At 42.8% G+C, this 17,938-nt stretch overlaps 1 protein-coding gene across 5 annotated transcripts; it reads left to right on the top strand.

The window, feature by feature from the left end:
- The first annotated feature begins 54 nt into the window (after positions 1-54).
- On the top strand, positions 55-9,483 carry LIG4 (DNA ligase 4). 5 transcript variants are annotated; one of them, XM_047756161.1, is made up of 3 exons: positions 2,056-2,679; positions 2,810-3,164; positions 6,307-9,483. In XM_047756161.1, the coding sequence occupies exon 3, from the start codon at positions 6,330-6,332 to the stop codon at positions 9,060-9,062; it is 2,733 nt and encodes a 910-aa protein (XP_047612117.1). In that variant the 5' UTR covers positions 2,056-2,679; positions 2,810-3,164; positions 6,307-6,329; the 3' UTR covers positions 9,063-9,483. The 5 variants fall into 5 exon arrangements, with proteins under 5 accessions (XP_047612120.1, XP_047612121.1, XP_047612119.1 ...); XM_047756164.1 differs by lacking the exons at positions 2,056-2,679; positions 2,810-3,164 and adding an exon at positions 55-770; XM_047756165.1 differs by lacking the exon at positions 2,810-3,164 and having other exon boundaries at positions 2,055-2,679.
- The last annotated feature ends 8,455 nt before the right edge of the window (positions 9,484-17,938 follow it).

The raw sequence follows: 17,938 nt of genomic DNA, 5'->3' as shown, positions 1-17,938 counted from the left end.
GGCCGGGGGAGTCCCCGCAACGGCGGCCCGGAAGGACAAGATTCCGCGGGGCGCGAGCTCGCGGCGGGCTGGGCTCTCGGCCGCGGGCTGTCCCGCTGCTTCCTCGCCTCCTGAACACCCCTGGGCCTCTCACCGGGCGTGTGGGGCCTCGGGAGTAAGAGCTCGGCGGCCACCGGAACTGCCTGCAGGACGCATTTCTTTCCGAAGAAAGTGTGTCTGAACTATAGGGCTGTCAGGGGGTTGGAAATGAGTTCCGGCACTTACAGCGCTTCCATAACTATTTTTCTTTTTATGACTTCTCCCAACCCAGCCCGCTCCTACCTTTGCCAGGGTGGATCATCACAGGTGGATGCATGTTTTATGAGGCCCGAAACTTGCACCATTTAGACCACCCTTTTGAAGAAAAAGAATGCAAAATTACTTTGCTTTTGCAAATCTTACAAAAGCACAAGACCGTGGGAACATTGCTGGCCTTCCCGCCCCGACTCCAGGGCCTTGGAAGTGACCGCAGAAGCGGGCCTCTGAAGCCAGAGCATCATTAGTTTCACTATCAACCCCCTCTGTGCACCAGGTTGTTCTGAATTGTTTGTTTACGGATGTCTGCCCCAACCACGTCATTCCCTTTTCTCTATACTCTGTTTTATATGGAGAAAGGATACATCATGTTTTTTAAAACATAAAATCTGCTCCCAGATTGAGCTCTCCAGGTCAGAAACGCTCTTGATAATAGAGTCCTGCTGTCCATCACCTGGTAAGCGCCACTCAGCAAGGTAAGCCAACCACTTACAAAAATAAGCTAATAATCACAGCAGATACCTAATTAAACGCTCTCGATTGTCTTTGAACCAAGCATTAGAAAGGCTAAAATAATAAGGTAAAAACTTGAGATTTGAATCAACTTGGAGTTTGATTTCATAATTCAAGTTTTCCCTCTTATATCACTGATAACAAAGTATAGTTTCTGATATTGTAGGAGCTTAGTAGATATTGAACCAAGGTACAAAAATGTACACAAATACCTTCCTAAAAGATAGGTGCGTGAAGGGTCTTCTAATTTAATACTGTTGGGTGCTCCTGGAAAGTGAATTGATAATTAAGTTGAAGAATAGGTAGAAAAATTAACGACAAAACAGTGTATCATGAGACTGTACAACTCCAAAGGTGACTATAGGAAAATATTCAGATAACATAGGTGGATTAGACATGTGAAATTATTTATTGGGTTAGAAGGAGTCCTAAGTCTACTACAAACCAGGATTATGTATTAAATGTTTGTCAGTTTGGGAGTTCCCTCCTGGCTCAGCCAAAACGAATCTGACTCGTATCCATAAGGATGCAGGTTCAATCCCTGGCCTCGCTCAGTGGGTTAGGGATCCGGCGTTGCTGTGAGCTCTGGTGTATGCCAGCAGCTGTAGCTCTGATTCGACTCCTAGCCTGGGAACTTCTACATGCCGCTAGTATGGCCCTAAAAAGACACACACAAAAAAAAGTTTGTCAGTTTGAATACAAAAATAAGTAAATAAACAAATGTTTGTTAGTTTTTTAAAAAGAGGCTTTTGTACAATAGACAATGCCTAAGGGCCTTAACAACCCTAAAATGTTTCCTCAGAGCCCACTGGTGCAAAATTTCCCTTGCATTTTAAAGCAACATGCTTACGATGAAATAATTTTGCTAAATAATTATGCTGAAATGAAATAATTCTGAAAGTTGTTTCCTCCTACACTTTATGAATAAGTTCTCAGTTCTCCATGGTGCAAGAGGAGAAAAACCATCACAAAATAGTGGTAGAAATCCACAGCTCTCGGAACATAAGGATTTGGGGTTTTTTTCATTTCTCAATCTTGCATGTGTAGCACAATTACAATATCGTAGTAGGTGCCCAATGAAGATTTGTGTAATGGTTTTATTTTGAATCCTTGTAGAGGAATTAGAAGAGTCCCTAGTTGATTTCTGAGTATGCAACTCTTATGTCTGTATTATGAATTATGTATTGTCATGAATTATGTATTTTCTGTATTAGGAGACAAGAATTCACATCATAGTTGCACCATCATGAAAAACAAGTAGGAAAGACCATCCTTAGACAATTTTGCAAAAGCATATTTTCCCACTTAAATGAAATAGCAGACGACTGAAGAGGGAAGATACCCTCATCTCCCCTGGACGCTTTCACAACCAACCAGAGAAGAATGTTGGTGCCACTCTTTACACTTAGGGAGCAGAGCTCTGAGAGGTTGTCATTTGCTAAGAGTGGTCTAAGCAGAGAAGCTCAGGCTCAGAGTTCCAATAGGATCTAATGGACAAAGTGTTTTGGGGTCTCTCTCAGCGACCGAAATCCACTCTCGTGGGCCAACCATTTGCAAAAAGCACCTGCTGTTGTGGTCTACGGGAGCCATGTCTGTCATTACACTGGAACCTCGGCGCCCTCGGGTCCTGGGCAGCCCAGCAAGGTGGGCGGTCCTCCCGGTGCCGTCCCAAGCGTTACCGCGCCTGCGCAGACCATCTCATGACGTCACAGCCCCTGGGCCCCGCAGGTGGCGCTAGCGCCTGCGTACACCTTCCCTATTGAGGCCGGGCCGGCCCGTCCGCCAGAAGCGCCTGCGCGTGCGCACGGAGGCCCTGGCTGACCCTGCTCTCTGAGGTCCTGCTTCCGGCTTGGTGGCGGCGCCTGTGATCAGGTTGGGGGTTTTTTCGGCGGCCGCCCCGGGAAGGGCCTCGGATTCCAGAAGTGAAGTTTGGGCAGGTGGAGGCCGGACAAGGGTGGCCAAAGGCGGTTCGGGTGGCAGCTGTGTTGTCTCGTCTTCTTAGTCCAGCAGATGCCCTGATCTTGAAGAGTTCAGGTTTCTTCTTCGCCTTCCATCCAACCGCCCCGGGTCCCCTGGTGAGCGGCAGCGACAGTCTGGCGACCCGCTGCGGTAGAAGCTGGGTATCTGGTTCGTGGCTTTTGCTCTGGACGCCACTTCAGACATGGGGCGAGGGGACTGTAGTGGTCCCCGCCTCTGACTCCCAGGAACCCTGTTGGCTGCTCGAATTGCCTGATTCTGGCGCCCAACCCGCCGTCTGGGGACCCTCGGACTGGGAGAGGTAACGGGTTTGCCCAGGGCGGAGGGTTCACCCCACATCTGTTGACTGGAGCGCCGCGGCCCCTCCAGCGATCTTGCAGGTGTGTGTGTGGCGTGAGAGGAGAGAGAGGGTGTGGGCTTGGGAGAAATTTCTTTCCTTACCCTTGGACTTTAATAAACCTCTGCACCCCACAGCCGCTGGCGTTTTCTCATCACTAATTTCTTTCTCCCGAGGCTCTCCCAGTATCACTAAGTGCTATGGAAGGCGGGCTTCTGTAAATCCTTTGTCTTGTCAAGGGTTGCAGAAAGGAAGATTCAACAGTATCACTCACTTTCTCTCGCAACATAGCAGTGAATCATCTTCCATATTCACGGAATAAAACTTCGCTGGTTTGTTTTATGGTCACTTCAGGGCGATAACAGGCAGCAGCTGAATCAAAGATGAGTCATTATTGTGCTAAGTGCTTGTATTCCTTCTCTTGAAAACTTTGCTTATCATTGTCACAAGGAACCCTCCTGCTCTCTTCTCATCGGCTTGATATTTGGTAATGTTTATGTTTTCATTTTTTGGAGCAGCAAGCAGTATAGTGGTAAAATCAATCAGAGATTTATTAAATGCCAGTTACTGCGTAAAACATCTTATGTAGATTGTCAGATGTCATCCTAATTTCTAAATAGTTACCAACCCCACTTTACACTTAAGGAAAAAAGTGAAACTCAGAGAAATTAAATAGTAGCCCCCATCACACAGCTATTAAGCATTAGACTCCACCACATTTGAACTTAGATTTATTGAACTCCAGAGCCTGAACCCTAACTACAAAGTTCTTTGTTTTGTTTTTTCACAAATTGAAAACATCAGCTGAAGTCCTCAGAATCCAGAAAATAATAAAAATATTTTAGCTCCGTTCATTTTATACTAATTTTGGAATCGTTGTTATGGACATAGCAGTCTTACAATGCATGTATATTTACATCATTACATGAGTTTCAACATTAGTAAAATTAGTATAAAAAATTAGTATAATTTTATAGATTTGAGACTTTGCCTGGGACTTGGTCAAGGAAACTTTGAGACTGTAATAGAATCTACAGATGGATCAGAAGCAGTGTACCAATCTTGAGCAGTTTCAAAGGAGTATTTCTTAACAGACTCATTTTGTGTTATATAGAAACTGTAAACATGGCATTTATACTATAATATGTGTCCGCCGAAAGCATGTGTTGAGAGATAGAACAGTGAACAGACCTCACCAGGTGGTGCAGTCGGTTATGCAGATGAGACACACGGAGGGGAAGGAGTTCCTGTGTTCAAAGATAAAAGTCTCAGGATCCTGGTCTCTGGAGGGTTTATTCTTGACCTGACTTAGTAGAAGCTGGGTTTCCTTTGGCAGGAATCAGACTGAGAAGTGAAGCCTGAACCTTTCCCGGTGCAGTCATAGCTGCTCAGTGTGTTTTTAAACAAAATAAACCGCACAACGGGGGTGTGTGTGTGTGATTAGCTCCTGTCCCTCTCCAGTGTGCTTTTCCAGAAACTCCAACTTTAGGTTTCGGTAATTCATTCAACAAACTGACCTACTCTGCACCAGGAGCTAGTGGCACAAATTCCAACAGCAGTTCTGAGGTCCAGAGATTAGCAGTTCAATAAGTAGGGCCTGGTAATTAGCCACTTGATTTCTGGTACTAGGTATTAGGTTGTATAGCCCTGTGCTGAGACCCTGGGGATTCTCTCTTGTTTACAGTGTAGGGGGGTGCACCTCGTGGCCCCTCCACCGCAAGAGACAGCCTGTAGCCTGTGCAGCTGCTCTGCCTCCCTGCTCTGGGGGGGCAGGGAGTCTGAAACCACAGTTTAAACTGATTTAAATTCCTAGAGTACACATGTTAATTACATCTTTTCTGGGAGAAGTTGGTGTATTTTAGTGTTAACATAGTTTAAACTATATTAAAATTGGCTCTGCTACCTTGTAGATTCTGATAGAACTTGGATGAATACTTAAAGGTTCAACGAAATTTCATGCTTATGGTGATCTCTTTAAGCAAATATTCTCGACCCTAATCCAGCAAGGTCCCCATTATTTCCCCTCTGACTTGAGAAGATACTTCAGTGAAAAGCTGTCTCATGATATTTTACTTTTGTTATTTCTGTTAAAGCACTTAGTGTTTTATAATTGTTCCCATTACATCCTCCCCCCCCCCCCATTTTTTAAAACAAAATGTGCTATTAAGGCAGAAACACACTTTATCTGCCCATACCACAATGTCTGGCTCATAGATAGCGAGCGAGTGGTGTTAGGGTTACTGACATAGGAATATAAATGAAAACATGTGCTAAATGAATTTAAATTTATAAAATTGTAGGTAACTATGATAATAGGGTTAAAGGAGAGAGGCAAAATAAGAATTTCATGGGGAGGGTGTTCTGAACTGGGTTTTGGATGCCCGAGTGATTTGACCTAGCTTGCAGTGAAGAAGCGACAGTAAACACAGTCGCAGGCTTTGTCTGGAAGAAGAAGTTACCTGTTTTGTGGGAAAGGTCCTTATCGGTGAGGAGTTCAGTTCAGCCAAATTTCAATTCAGTGAGCTGGTGACTTGTTCAAAGCATCATTCTAAGAAGTTTGTTTCTGGTGCTGGGTGGTAGTCTGAAAGAAAAAAGAGGAGAAATATAAGAAAAGACCTTACCGCAAAAGCCCCGAAAAGAAGTGAATTGAGCCTTGTTTTTCCGCCATCATTAGCAACAGTATTCTTTTGCACTGAGTCATTGTTTCAAAGAAAGTTGGAAGTTAGAGTAGGTTGAACTGATTCATTTCAGTATTGCAGAGGCAGGGCTTGGGCTGATGATGCTTGTGATGATAGTAAATAGTCGACAGGAAGTCAAATGGTTGATTATAATTAAAAGGAGAGGTTGAAAAGAGACATCATGTATAGCATTGACCTGTTTTCATTTAGCAAACATTCTTAAACATTTACTATGAGCCAGTAAACATTTATTTTATTCCTAATATATTATGTATTAGGAATAATGTATTCCAAATTTGAGGAATTAGAATATTCTTAATATTCCTGATATTTGGAATTAGAATATTCCTAATAAAACACATTAGGAATAAATGTATTCTGAATCAATTTATTAATACATAAATTCCTAAACATTTATCGTGAAGCTCTGTGACGTCTTCACATTAAATATTTAGTTAAATTTTAACTTTTACTTACATTCATTCTCTTTTTGCTTTATTACATAAGTCAGAAGATTCACCGTTGCATCGATGGCTGCCTCACAAGCTTCAAAAACTGTTGCATCTCACGTCCCTTTTGCAGACTTATGTTCAACTTTGGAACGAATACAGAGAAGTAGAGGACGTGGAGAAAAAATGAGACACTTCAAAGAATTTTTAGATTCTTGGAGAAAATTTCATGATGCCCTTCACAAGAACCACAGAGATGTCACAGACTCTTTCTATCCAGCCATGAGACTCATTCTTCCTCAGCTGGAAAGAGAGAGAATGGCTTATGGAATCAAAGAAACTATGCTTGCTAAGCTTTACATCGAATTGCTTAACCTACCCCGAGATGGAAAAGATGCCCTTAAGCTTCTAAATTACCGAACACCTACCGGAACTCGCGGAGACGCTGGAGATTTTGCCATCATTGCGTACTTTGTGTTGAAACCCAGATGTTTACAGAAAGGCAGTTTAACCATCCAGCAAGTGAATGACCTTTTAGACTCCATTGCCAGCAATAATTCTGCCAAAAGGAAAGATCTGGTCAAAAAGAGTCTTCTTCAGCTCATAACGCAGAGTTCAGCCCTTGAACAAAAGTGGCTGATCCGGATGATTTTAAAGGACTTAAAGCTTGGATTTAGTCAGCAAACTATATTTTCTCTTTTTCACGATGATGCTGCTGAGTTGCATAACGTCACCACAGATCTGGAGAAGGTCTGCAGGCAACTGCATGATCCTTCGGTGGGACTCAGTGACATTTCCATCACTTTATTCTCGGCCTTCAAGCCAATGCTGGCCGCTATCGCCGATATTGAGCGAATTGAGAAGGACATGAAACACCAGAGTTTCTACATTGAAACCAAGCTAGACGGCGAACGTATGCAAATGCACAAAGACGGGGACGTGTATCAGTACTTCTCCCGAAACGGATACAACTATGGGGACCAGTTTGGAGTTTCCCCACAGGAAGGGTCCCTTACCCCGTTCATTCATGGCACATTCAAAACAAATGTCCAAAACTGCATCCTTGATGGTGAGATGATGGCCTACAATCCGAACACGCAGACCTTTATGCAGAAGGGGAATAAGTTTGATATTAAAAGGATGGTGGAAGATTCTGACCTGCAGACTTGTTACTGTGTTTTTGATGTGTTGATGGTTAATAGCAAAAAGCTAGGACACGAGACCCTGAAGAATAGGTATGAAATTCTTAGTAGTGTCTTTACGCCCATACCAGGTAGAATAGAAATAGTGCCGAAAACACAGGCTCACACTAAGAAAGAAGTAATTGATGCTTTGAACGAAGCCATAGATAAAAGAGAGGAGGGGATCATGGTCAAATATCCTCTGTCCATCTACAAGCCAGACAAAAGAGGCGAAGGATGGTTAAAAATTAAGCCGGAGTATGTCAACGGACTGATGGATGAGCTGGACATCTTAATTGTCGGGGGCTACTGGGGGAAAGGTGCACGGGGTGGAATGATGTCTCATTTTTTGTGTGCTGTGGCCGAGAAGCCCCCCGCCGGTGAAAAACCGTCAGTGTTCCATACCCTCTGCCGCGTGGGCTCAGGCTACACCATGAAAGAACTGTATGACCTGGGTTTGAAACTCGCCAAACATTGGAAGCCTTTTCATAGGAAAGCTCCACCAGGAAGCATTTTATGTGGAACAGAGAAGCCAGAGGTGTACATCGAGCCTTGCAATTCAGTCATCGTTCAGGTTAAGGCGGCAGAGATCGTCCCCAGTGATATGTACAAAACTGGCTGCACGTTGCGCTTTCCACGCATCGAAAAGATAAGAGAAGACAAAGAATGGCATGAATGCACGACCCTGGATGACCTGGAACACCTTCGAGGGAAAGCGGCCGGAAAGCTGGCGTCCAAGCACCTTTACGTAGGTGACGAGGAACCCCAAGAGAAAAAGCGGAAAGCCGCCCCAAAGGCGAAGAAGGTCATTGGAATCATCGAGCACCTCAAAGCGCCTAACCTTTCCAACATCAACAAGGTCTCTAACGTGTTTGAGGACGTGGAGTTTTGCGTCATGACTGGAAGCGACAGCCATCCCAAGCCTGATCTGGAGAGCAGAATCGCAGAGTTTGGGGGTTACATAGTGCAGAATCCGGGCCCCGACACATACTGCGTGATCGCAGGGTCTGAGAACATCCGAGTGAGAAACATCATCTCTTCAAATAAGCACGATGTCGTCAAGCCCGAGTGGCTCCTCGAGTGTTTCAGGACCCAGCGCTGTGCGCCCTGGCAGCCTCGCTTCATGGTTCACATGTGCCCGTCCACCAAACAGCACTTTGCCCGGGAATATGACTGCCATGGTGACAGCTACTTTGTCGACACAGACGTGAACCAACTGAAGGAAGTGTTCTCGGGAATTAAAACTCCGGGGGAACAGACGCCGCGGGAGATGGCTCCTGCGATCGCCGACTTGGAACACCGCTATGCTTGGGACAGGGCTCCTCTCAGCATGTTTCGACACCACACTGTTTATCCCGACTTGTATGCAGTGATTAACGACCCGAGTACCAAAATCGAGGGAACGAGATTGGCTATCACGGCCTTGGAGCTTCAGTTTCATGGGGCAGAAGTAGTGTCTCATTTAGCCGAGGGAGTGTCTCACGTCATCATTGGCGAAGATCACAGTCGGGTTGCAGACTTGAAAGCTTTTCGAAGAACTCTTAAGAGAAAGTTTAAAATCCTCCCAGAGCGTTGGGCAGTTGAGTCAATAGACAAGTGTGAATTACAGGAAGAAAATCAATATTGGGTTTAAAGCTAGCTTTCTTCTGAGCAAAGCCTCTGATCTGGCTGACTCACTACAACAGTTTATAATGATAAAATGTGAACCCCCAGTTTATTTTTAGCTCTTAAAATCTAGGCTTAGGCAGTATTATTAGATACAGAAACACACTAATTTTAACTTTTGATGTGGAAAAGACAGTGAATGGCCCAAAGTTGAGAAAGAAAAGGTTTTTTTAGCAGTGTAGTATTTGTTTTTATAAGCAAGATGAAATAAAGTTTAAAGTTATACTCTCCCTATAGAAATCTAGAATTTTGACCCAGATATAAATAAAATACCTTTACAAGCTTTAGCGTCATTAAAAGTATTGACCTAAACAGGATTTTCTGAAGTCAAATAAAAATTTTAGTAATAGTTTTTATCTAACTGCCAAAAAAAAAAAAATCAGAATTGTTAGAATAGGACTTGCAAAAATATGTCTTTTTAAATCGAAGGTTAAAACTCCTCTTTACTTATTTATTTATTTATTTGGCCATCCCTGGCATATGGAATTCCTGGGTCAGGGATCAGATCAGACCTGCACTTACTGGATCCCCAACCCACTGGGCTGGACCGGGGATCAGACTTGCATCCCAGTGGCTCCAGAAACACCGCTGATCCCATTGTGCTGTAGCAGGAACTCCATAAAAGTCCTCTTTTCAGTGCTATTTTTTAAGGCTAAGATCAAGCTCGTGAATAAATGCCTTGTTAATGATGTCATTGGCTATAAATCGGGTTGAAAGAGATTTAATGGTCTAAAAACTTGGATCAGCTTGATTTTTAAAATATCTTGCCATTTTAAAAGTACTTGGCCCACATTTATTTATTTATTTATTTATCTAAAATAAAGCATGTCTGAAAGGAAATATTGGAGTTCTCTGGTGGCTCAGCCGGTTAAGGATTCAGTGTTGCCACTGCTCTCTGATTACTGTTGTGTCTCAGGTTCGTAGATGGTTCTGTGGGAATCGTTTTACATGGAGACGTATTTTTTGGATGTGTTTGTGGGAGAAGGTGAGCATGATGTCTTAGTCCTCTGCCGTCTTGATCCTTCCTGTGTCTTGGGTTCGATCCCTGCTCGGGAACTTCCACATTGCTGTGAAGGCAGCCAAAAAATAAACGAATAAATAAAAGAAATATTTTTATGTGAATTTTCTTGTACTCTAGTGTCAATAGTATTCCCAAGAGTAATTTTTCTAGGTATAACACTTTGAAAAGGTGTTGCAGTAGCATGTGTGTTATAACTTTCTTTACAGAGAAGTAAATTGCTTTGACTTTCTAAAACGACTTTTCCTTAGGCTATTTAAAACGTGTGTAGTTTGTGTGTGTATATATATATGTATGTATATTATGTCTTGATTTATATATTATATAAATACCAAAATATACCAAATATTGGAATGCAGCCTATACATTTTGAAAAATATGTACTTGGAATTTGGCATCTAAGAAATTGTAGATTATCTGTAAGTAATAAGAAATTTTATCTAAACAGTGGAACCAATGTATGTTATTTTGCTATATATCTTAATTTAAATAAAATATTTAAGAAACTACTAAAATAATTTCCTATGATATAAAAGTATGTGTTGTGGTGGGAAAAGTACGTAATTTTACCGCCAAAGACAATGACATCTATTCTAGATTATCCATGATAAGGAAAGGTCAAACTGCACACTCAAAGTGTAACCAGTAAGTATAAAATAAACTGCAATGCTTTAAAGATGTGCTTTTCTCACATAGTAAATCGTGAGAATATTTACAGATCACTGAACTATGCTCACATCGTTTTTAATTACTGCAATTGTGCAGCAGCATTTCATCATACTGTAATGTACCCAGCTAGCCCCTATTTGGGGCTTTTAGGTTATTTTACCATGTTTTCCCCACTTCTTTTCCTGTGAGCATTGTAATAAATTATTTACATTACTAGAAATGGAATTGCTGGTTGAAAGTTCTGTATTTCCCAGGGACTTGTGGCACATTGCAAAATCCTGGCAAGAATGCCTTTCTAGATTCTTCTCTCTCTCATCTTTACATGTTGGAGAGTTTAGTTTCTTTGTACTAGACCTACCCTCACTCTTTTCAATCCATATGTGTTGTCCTGCCCAGTGGCTTTAAACATGCTAATAACTCCCACATTTTTTAAACCCAGGTGTCTTTGTTTAACTCTAGTTCACATATGACTATTTACAAATGCCACGTGAAGTAACATGGGCCTCTCAAACTTAAGGAGTCCAACCATAACTCTTTTTATTTTTTTAATATAGAATCCAAAAGGAAGAGTCACCTGATGAACCTGTACGTACACGTAACCCGTTCTCAACAATGATCAGTGCTCAATCTTTTTTCAAATTTATAGACCTCCGAATGACTTTGAAGTCATCCCAGGTCACATTTCATCTAAGGATATTTCCTAGTCCAACTCCTGATTTCTCAAACACAGGCTCTTTTCCAAAGTTTCCCCCCTCACTAAATTGCACATCTATTCACCCAGCTGCTCCAGCTAAAGACTTAGAGCCTGACTGCATCACACAGCAGGCCTTGTAAGACAGCCTCCAGATACCCTCCGAAAGCAGGCTCATCACCTGATGGCGACCGCAGTCTACACCCGTGGTATTCACTGGACCCCAGCAGCCTCTTAGGCGGCCTTCCGCCTTTTACACGTACCCCACGACCATCTGTTATCCCAAACAATTTTCACTTTGTCCAGGCCGGATCGTGTCACTCCCTGTCAAAACCACTGCATCACCCTGGCTTATAACGTCCATTCTTTAAGACGACCTTTGAGGCGTGGTTCTGCACTTCTGTGCTTTGTATGGACAAGTCCCTGAAGCAGACTGAAAGCCTTTGCTCTTATTCTCCAAAGCCTTGGTTTCTTGCCAGAAAGCAGGAGGAGGTGTCAACGGTCTACAAACTCCTGTTCTGCATCCCTGATGACCTGAGACTGCCCTGAAAAAGTCCTTCCTTAGGCTGACGACACTTTGAAAGTCACGTGGCTGGACTAGCTGCTTCATCCTCAAGGGCTTTACGTAGGATTGAAGTGGACTGGGCTGCTGAGAACCCTGGCAATCCTTACTTTTGGAGAAATAGGTTTAGTGCAGGTTTAAAACATCTAGTATGGAGTTCTCTGAGCACTAGAGCTATTTGTAGGTGCTTTTTTTTCTTTTCTTTTTTTTTTTTTTTTTCTTTATAGGACCACACCTGAGGCATGTGGGAGTTCCCAGGTGAGGGGTCAAATCAGAGCTGCAGCTGCCTGCCTACGCCACAGCTACAGTAACATCAGATCCTTAACACATTGAGTGAGGCCGAGGATCGAACCAGTGTCCTCATGGATACTAGTCAGGTTCATTACCACTGAGCCCAATGGGAACTCCCCTACTATTCCCTTTCAACCAACGTATATTAAGTTCTTTCTCTCGTAGCTACTCATTTGGGTCAAAAGATGAACAAGGCAATGTCTGCTGTCAAGAACCCACAGTATACTAAGAGAGAAATAGTGATGGAATACGAGAATGCTTTCCAGGTTAGAGGAATGATGGATCGCCATGGAAGGCCATAGAATGTAGCAAACAGCATCCAAGAATCAAGTCATCCTGGGCTCGTTTTCAGTTCTGTCACCAACTGTCTGTGTTATTTTGAGCAAATCACCACCTCTTTGAACCTTTGTTTCTAAACTTTAGGAAGCAGCACCTACCTCACACAGACCACAGAATTATAGCACCCAGCATGTAGAAAGGTCTCCCCAGCTTTCATCTGTTGCTCTTATCCCAGCTTCTCCAGTGAAAGTTGGCTCTATGGGGTTAATAAGTGAGTGGGTTTTGGAAACATAAGTAGCATCTCATCAAGCATCATCATATGGAGAGTCTTTCCTGGCAGAGGGAAGACTAAACCAAGGCATGCACAAAAGTGTGGGGAGGATATTTGTACAGAGTTCAGATTTTGGCGCTGGGGGATATACAGGTAAGTAGGTAAGAATAATTGGAAGATCTTAGACGCCGCAATACAGAATATGGGTTGTGTATGGTGCTCAAGAGATGTACATTGAAGAATTGTTTTTTTCTTTCTAGGGCTGCACCTGAAGCATATGGACGTTCCCAGGCTAGGGGTCCAATCAGAGCTGTAGCAGCCGGCCTACACCAGAGCCATAGCAATGCCAGATCCTTAACCTACTGAGCAAGGCCAGGGATCAAACCTGCAACCTCGTGGATACTAGTCGGGTTCTTAACCCCACTGAGCCACAGTGGGAACCCCTAGCCTTGGTGGTTTAGGGGTGTCTTAGGAAGACATGGGGCCCACCCTGGTGACCTCATCCAAACCTGAACCTTCCTGAAGACCCCACCTCCATGTAGCCTCCCCTGAGGACCAGAGTTTCAGTACATGGATTTGAGGGGGACACAGTCTATCCACTGAACGCTTCTTGCCTTTTTGTTAAATGATTCACAAATATGAGTGTTCTCTAAGCCATAGGCACTGCTCCAGTTCCTGGACAAACAGCCATAAACAAAATGGGCAAAAATTCCTGCCTGCCTTCAGTTTCCATTTCAGTGGGTAAGAAGGGAATAAACAATGAGTCCTTCTCTCTCCGGTTTCCTGATTCTCTTCCAATGCTGTTTCCCTCTGCGTTTTGACCACTCTCTCTCCTCCTGCTGATGTTTCTTTCCACAGATGGCCCTTTTTAAAGACCTGTCTTCTGGTTTCAGTTCCTGGCTTTTCACTCTTCGAATTGTGCATCCAACTTTCTGTCTCAAACCTCTCTAATGCTCCCACCCATAAACGTTAAGAGCTTCTTGGAGACTCTGTTAAGGGCTTGATTTCCATCTGCGGGAGATGGAGCAGATGCAGCTCTCGCGAGATGGAGCACAGAGCTTCCTTCCTTCAAGGAAAAGAGAGTCACTTTGTGAAGAGATGTACTCGGAACCTCGTAAGCCAGGTTAGTCAGATAAAGCCTGGTGATGCCAGGGGGACACGTCAGGTGGAGGCAGGCAGTTGCCTTCAAAGGAACAGATAATTCCTCTGGTACTTAAAACATTTTAGAGCAGAGAAAAAAACATGAAGGCTTCCCAAATAATTTCTTAGTGTTTCATAACCTTGATATTGACACCTCACACAAATAGCACAGACTTAAGAGCAACCAGAACTTTTAAACATTATCAATGGGAGCATAAAATGGCAGCACTTTGGAAAACCGGTAGTTTTTTACTAAAGTTATACACCTGCTCTGTGATTCAACAAATCTACTCCTGTATGTCTACACCGGGGAAAGAAAATGCTATATTTACAAAAGAATTTGTATAGAAAAAGTTCCCATTATTCATAATGGGAACACCCCGTGTGTTGTTTGAGAATGAGTAAACAAATTATGGTATATTTATACAGCAGAACTCTACTCATTAACAATAGCAATGAAAAAGAATAACAAGTCATGCACACGGTTATATGTCTGGATCCCCACTACTGAGCAAAAGAAACCAGATGTCTGTTGTAGGCTCCTATTTATGCGAAGTTCAGGAACAGACAAGACGAATCCATGGTGACCGAAATCAGAACAGAGCTGCCTCTGGGCAGGGAGACTGAGCAGAAGGAGCTTTCTGGAGTGTTGGAAATGCATATTTTCATTGGGGTGCACATACCTTCCACAGCTCTTACGGCCTGATGATCTGCACGTTTTACTCACTGTAAATTCTCTTCAGATAAAATTACTTAAATAAATAGTAAAACAACTGTTGACTACATAGTTACACACAGACAAAACTGTTCAACTACATTTCGAAACAACTGAATATTTCAAGGAGAAGAGCCATGAAATATGTCTAAGTAGGGTCCAATTCCATGAATAGGAAGATAACCCAACATTTAAAAATATAGATTGGGTCATGTAACTATTAGGTCATGTCACAATAAAAAAAAAAAAAAAAAAGGATCCCTGGCCCCAGGAACTTCCACATGCCATGGATGCGGCAAAAAAAAAAAAAAAAAAAAAAAGAAAGAAAGAAAAAAAATAGGAGACTTCCTAAATGTGAAATACTTCATAAAAGCCAGTAGCTTTGGATATTTGGGGATGAGAATGGCAGTGACAGAAGGGTGTTTGTAACTCTCCAACAGAACAATTGGATAGTAACAGAATACTCAAGGACAATATATTCAAGGGGATCAGGTAATGGGGGACCCCCAAGAATCCAAACATGTGAGAGGGGAGGGTAGGCAGGTGAGCTGCGAGCCTTGCTGGGTACTCCCTGGAGAAGACGGCAGAGGGAGCGTGGGGGCCTCTGAGGGCCCTGAGAAAACCAGAACCTGCAGGAAGAGTCAGCAGGTATTCACTGGAAAGCAAAGGGGCAGCCCACACCCATGGGGCTGGGAGGGCTTGCGTCCAGCACAGGGGCAGGTGAGGGGAAAGAAGCCCCACCTGAGCCCGAAGGTACAGTCGAGATGTTTCTCAATCCCAAACTCCATCAGTCCTCTGGGCCCTGGAGGGAAACCACTGAGAATGGGACTAAAAAGTGAGCAAAATAGGGAAAATAGAGAAGGAGATGGAAAGTCCAGATTAAGATGGGGCGTGAGCAAAGCCGAGATTTTCAGAAAGCAATCTGCCTTGTTTTGGAGAAGTTAACAGCAGCGAGAGTATCGTGAAATTGGAAACATTATCCTTAACTACATTTTCTTCAAACATTCAGGGAAGTTAATCTCATTTAAAATTGGTGATTAAGGAGTCCCCATCGTGGCGCAGTGGTTAACGAATCCGACTAGGAACCATGAGGTTGCGGGTTCGGTCCCTGCCCTTGCTCAGTGGGTTAACGATCCGGCGTTGTCGTGAGCTGTGGTGTAGGTTGCAGATGCGGCTCGGATCCCGCGTTGCTGTGGCTCTGGCGTAGACCGGTGGCTACAGCTCTGATTTGACCCCTTAGCCTGGGAACCTCCATATGCCGAGGGTGCGGCCCTAAAAATAAGTAAATAAATAAAAAGTACCAAACGTACCATCATTCTGTTACGGTTGCTGCTCCAGGAATAAAAGGTGTTGTTTTACAGCAGTGAATACACTTCCTGTTTGTGGCAAAGGTCAAATAGCAACCTAAGCTCACGAGTTCTTGAGAAAATCAGCAGTTGCAATTTTGCTGCTCAGTTTTGATTAATTAATGACGGTAAGATCGCCGATGGCCTTCACGCCTAGCGCTGCTGGTGCGGAGATGCTCTACCTCGCTGACTAAGGCACCTGGCAGCCACTGCTGAATTCAAGGTATATCCTTTCAAGAAACGGAAATAAATTGAATTCAGCGAATACTACAGGCCTTCAAATTCTCCGTTAATATTGAGGGCTACAAATACCATTCAGCACCAGGCATTCCCTAATTTTTATGCGTTATACAATGTAAGGTACTTGCTTTTCCTTAGGATTCTAATAATGGTTTTACAATTATTGGAGAAGGAGATGTGGGATGGGGGCGATGGTGGTTACAGCCCCATAAGAAGAGTCTGAGTAGTTGTGATACTTCTTTCTTCATTTCCTTCTGTAAATGACTTCCTTTCTCCCGGAAACTCGGTGTTGTCAATAGCTGGAGAGCGCTGGGAGTCACACAATTTCGTGTGAAGTGGCAACAGGCGCTCTGTGGTGTTTGGCTTTAGAGAAGAGCCTGGGTTTTCCAATTGATAGTTTGGGGACCTCCAGGGATTACAAAAATGTTTCCATCTAAATTTAGTCATTGCTTCAATATCTCTGGCTTTTTATATAAATGATAAATAAGTACTGTTGCTTTGAAAATGGAGTCATTTGAAAGCCTCCGACTGGAAATTAAACAATTTTAAGCCCAATACCCTAGGCTGACAGCGGAGGAGGTGAGAGCCATTATCCTGTTTCCAACTGCTTTTATTCTTAGCAGCATATAACTTCATATTTCCCATAATGTATCTTTAGGGAAAGATGGAAAAATGAGGAACGCTGCGTACAGTGAAACAAGTTAACGAAGAACATGTGAATAACTACGTTACACCACTCAAGGTGGCTGTCATCAGGTTAGTCCAGCGTATTCATCTGATAAAATTCCTCTGCATCATTTCGGGTTTTTCCTAGCAGTTCAAAAACAGTGCTGAACAAAAGAGGGACGATATGGACAGTCATAACCAGCTTGCTTTTTATGAACTGGTAGCAGAGCCCTAGTCAGAACCCCAGTATATTTATTTGTAAAATAGTGCTTGCAAATAACACCAAACATCCTTTGCATCTTTAACCATTTAGAGGAAAAAGAAAAAAAAAACAAAACTACAACTATTAAAAAAACCCCAAGTGTTCCCTGCCAGTGCAGCAGGTTAAGGATCCAGTGTTGTCACTGCGTTGGCTCAGGTTGCTGCTCTGGTGAGGGTCCGATTCTTGGCCTGGGAACTTCCACAGGTCACAGGTACAGCCAAAAAATAAATAAATAAATAAAAGACAAGAAATTAAAAAAAAATCCCACTTGATTATTTTTAAAGTACAATTTACAAAAAAATAGAAATCATGAAATTAAAGCATTTTTATATCTTCTTTTTTTGGTCTTTTTAAAAATTGAAACGTTTCAGGTGCATAGCACAGTGATTGTGTATGTAAATATATAATACACATATGTATTTTTTTCAGGTGCTTTTCCATCGTAGGTTAAGATATAGAATATAGATCCCCCCGTGTTATACAGCAGGTCCCTGTCGTTTATCTATTTTCTATACAGTAGTGTGTATCTGTTAAAGTATTTTTACTTATTCTTGATGCTGAAACAGTACAGTTTTAGCATGTACTTTATTTTTATTTTTTAGCATAGATTTTAATACACAGTAGGTTCCCAAATGTGAGATAGTATGCTATTTTAGGATTTCTGCCAATTAATTTCATAATTCATTTCAAGAAC

This window comes from Phacochoerus africanus, chromosome 13, assembly GCF_016906955.1.
Source record: "Phacochoerus africanus isolate WHEZ1 chromosome 13, ROS_Pafr_v1, whole genome shotgun sequence".
In the NCBI taxonomy this organism is placed as follows: domain Eukaryota; kingdom Metazoa; phylum Chordata; class Mammalia; order Artiodactyla; family Suidae; genus Phacochoerus; species Phacochoerus africanus.
The sequence above is the reverse complement of the archived record's forward strand: the minus strand, read 5'-3'. Positions and strand labels throughout refer to the sequence as shown.

Bases quoted from the DNA above. Each gene is read 5' to 3' on its own strand.
- LIG4 (XM_047756164.1), top strand. From the start codon at position 6,330: ATGGCTGCCTCACAAGCTTCAAAAACTGTTGCATCTCACGTCCCTTTT.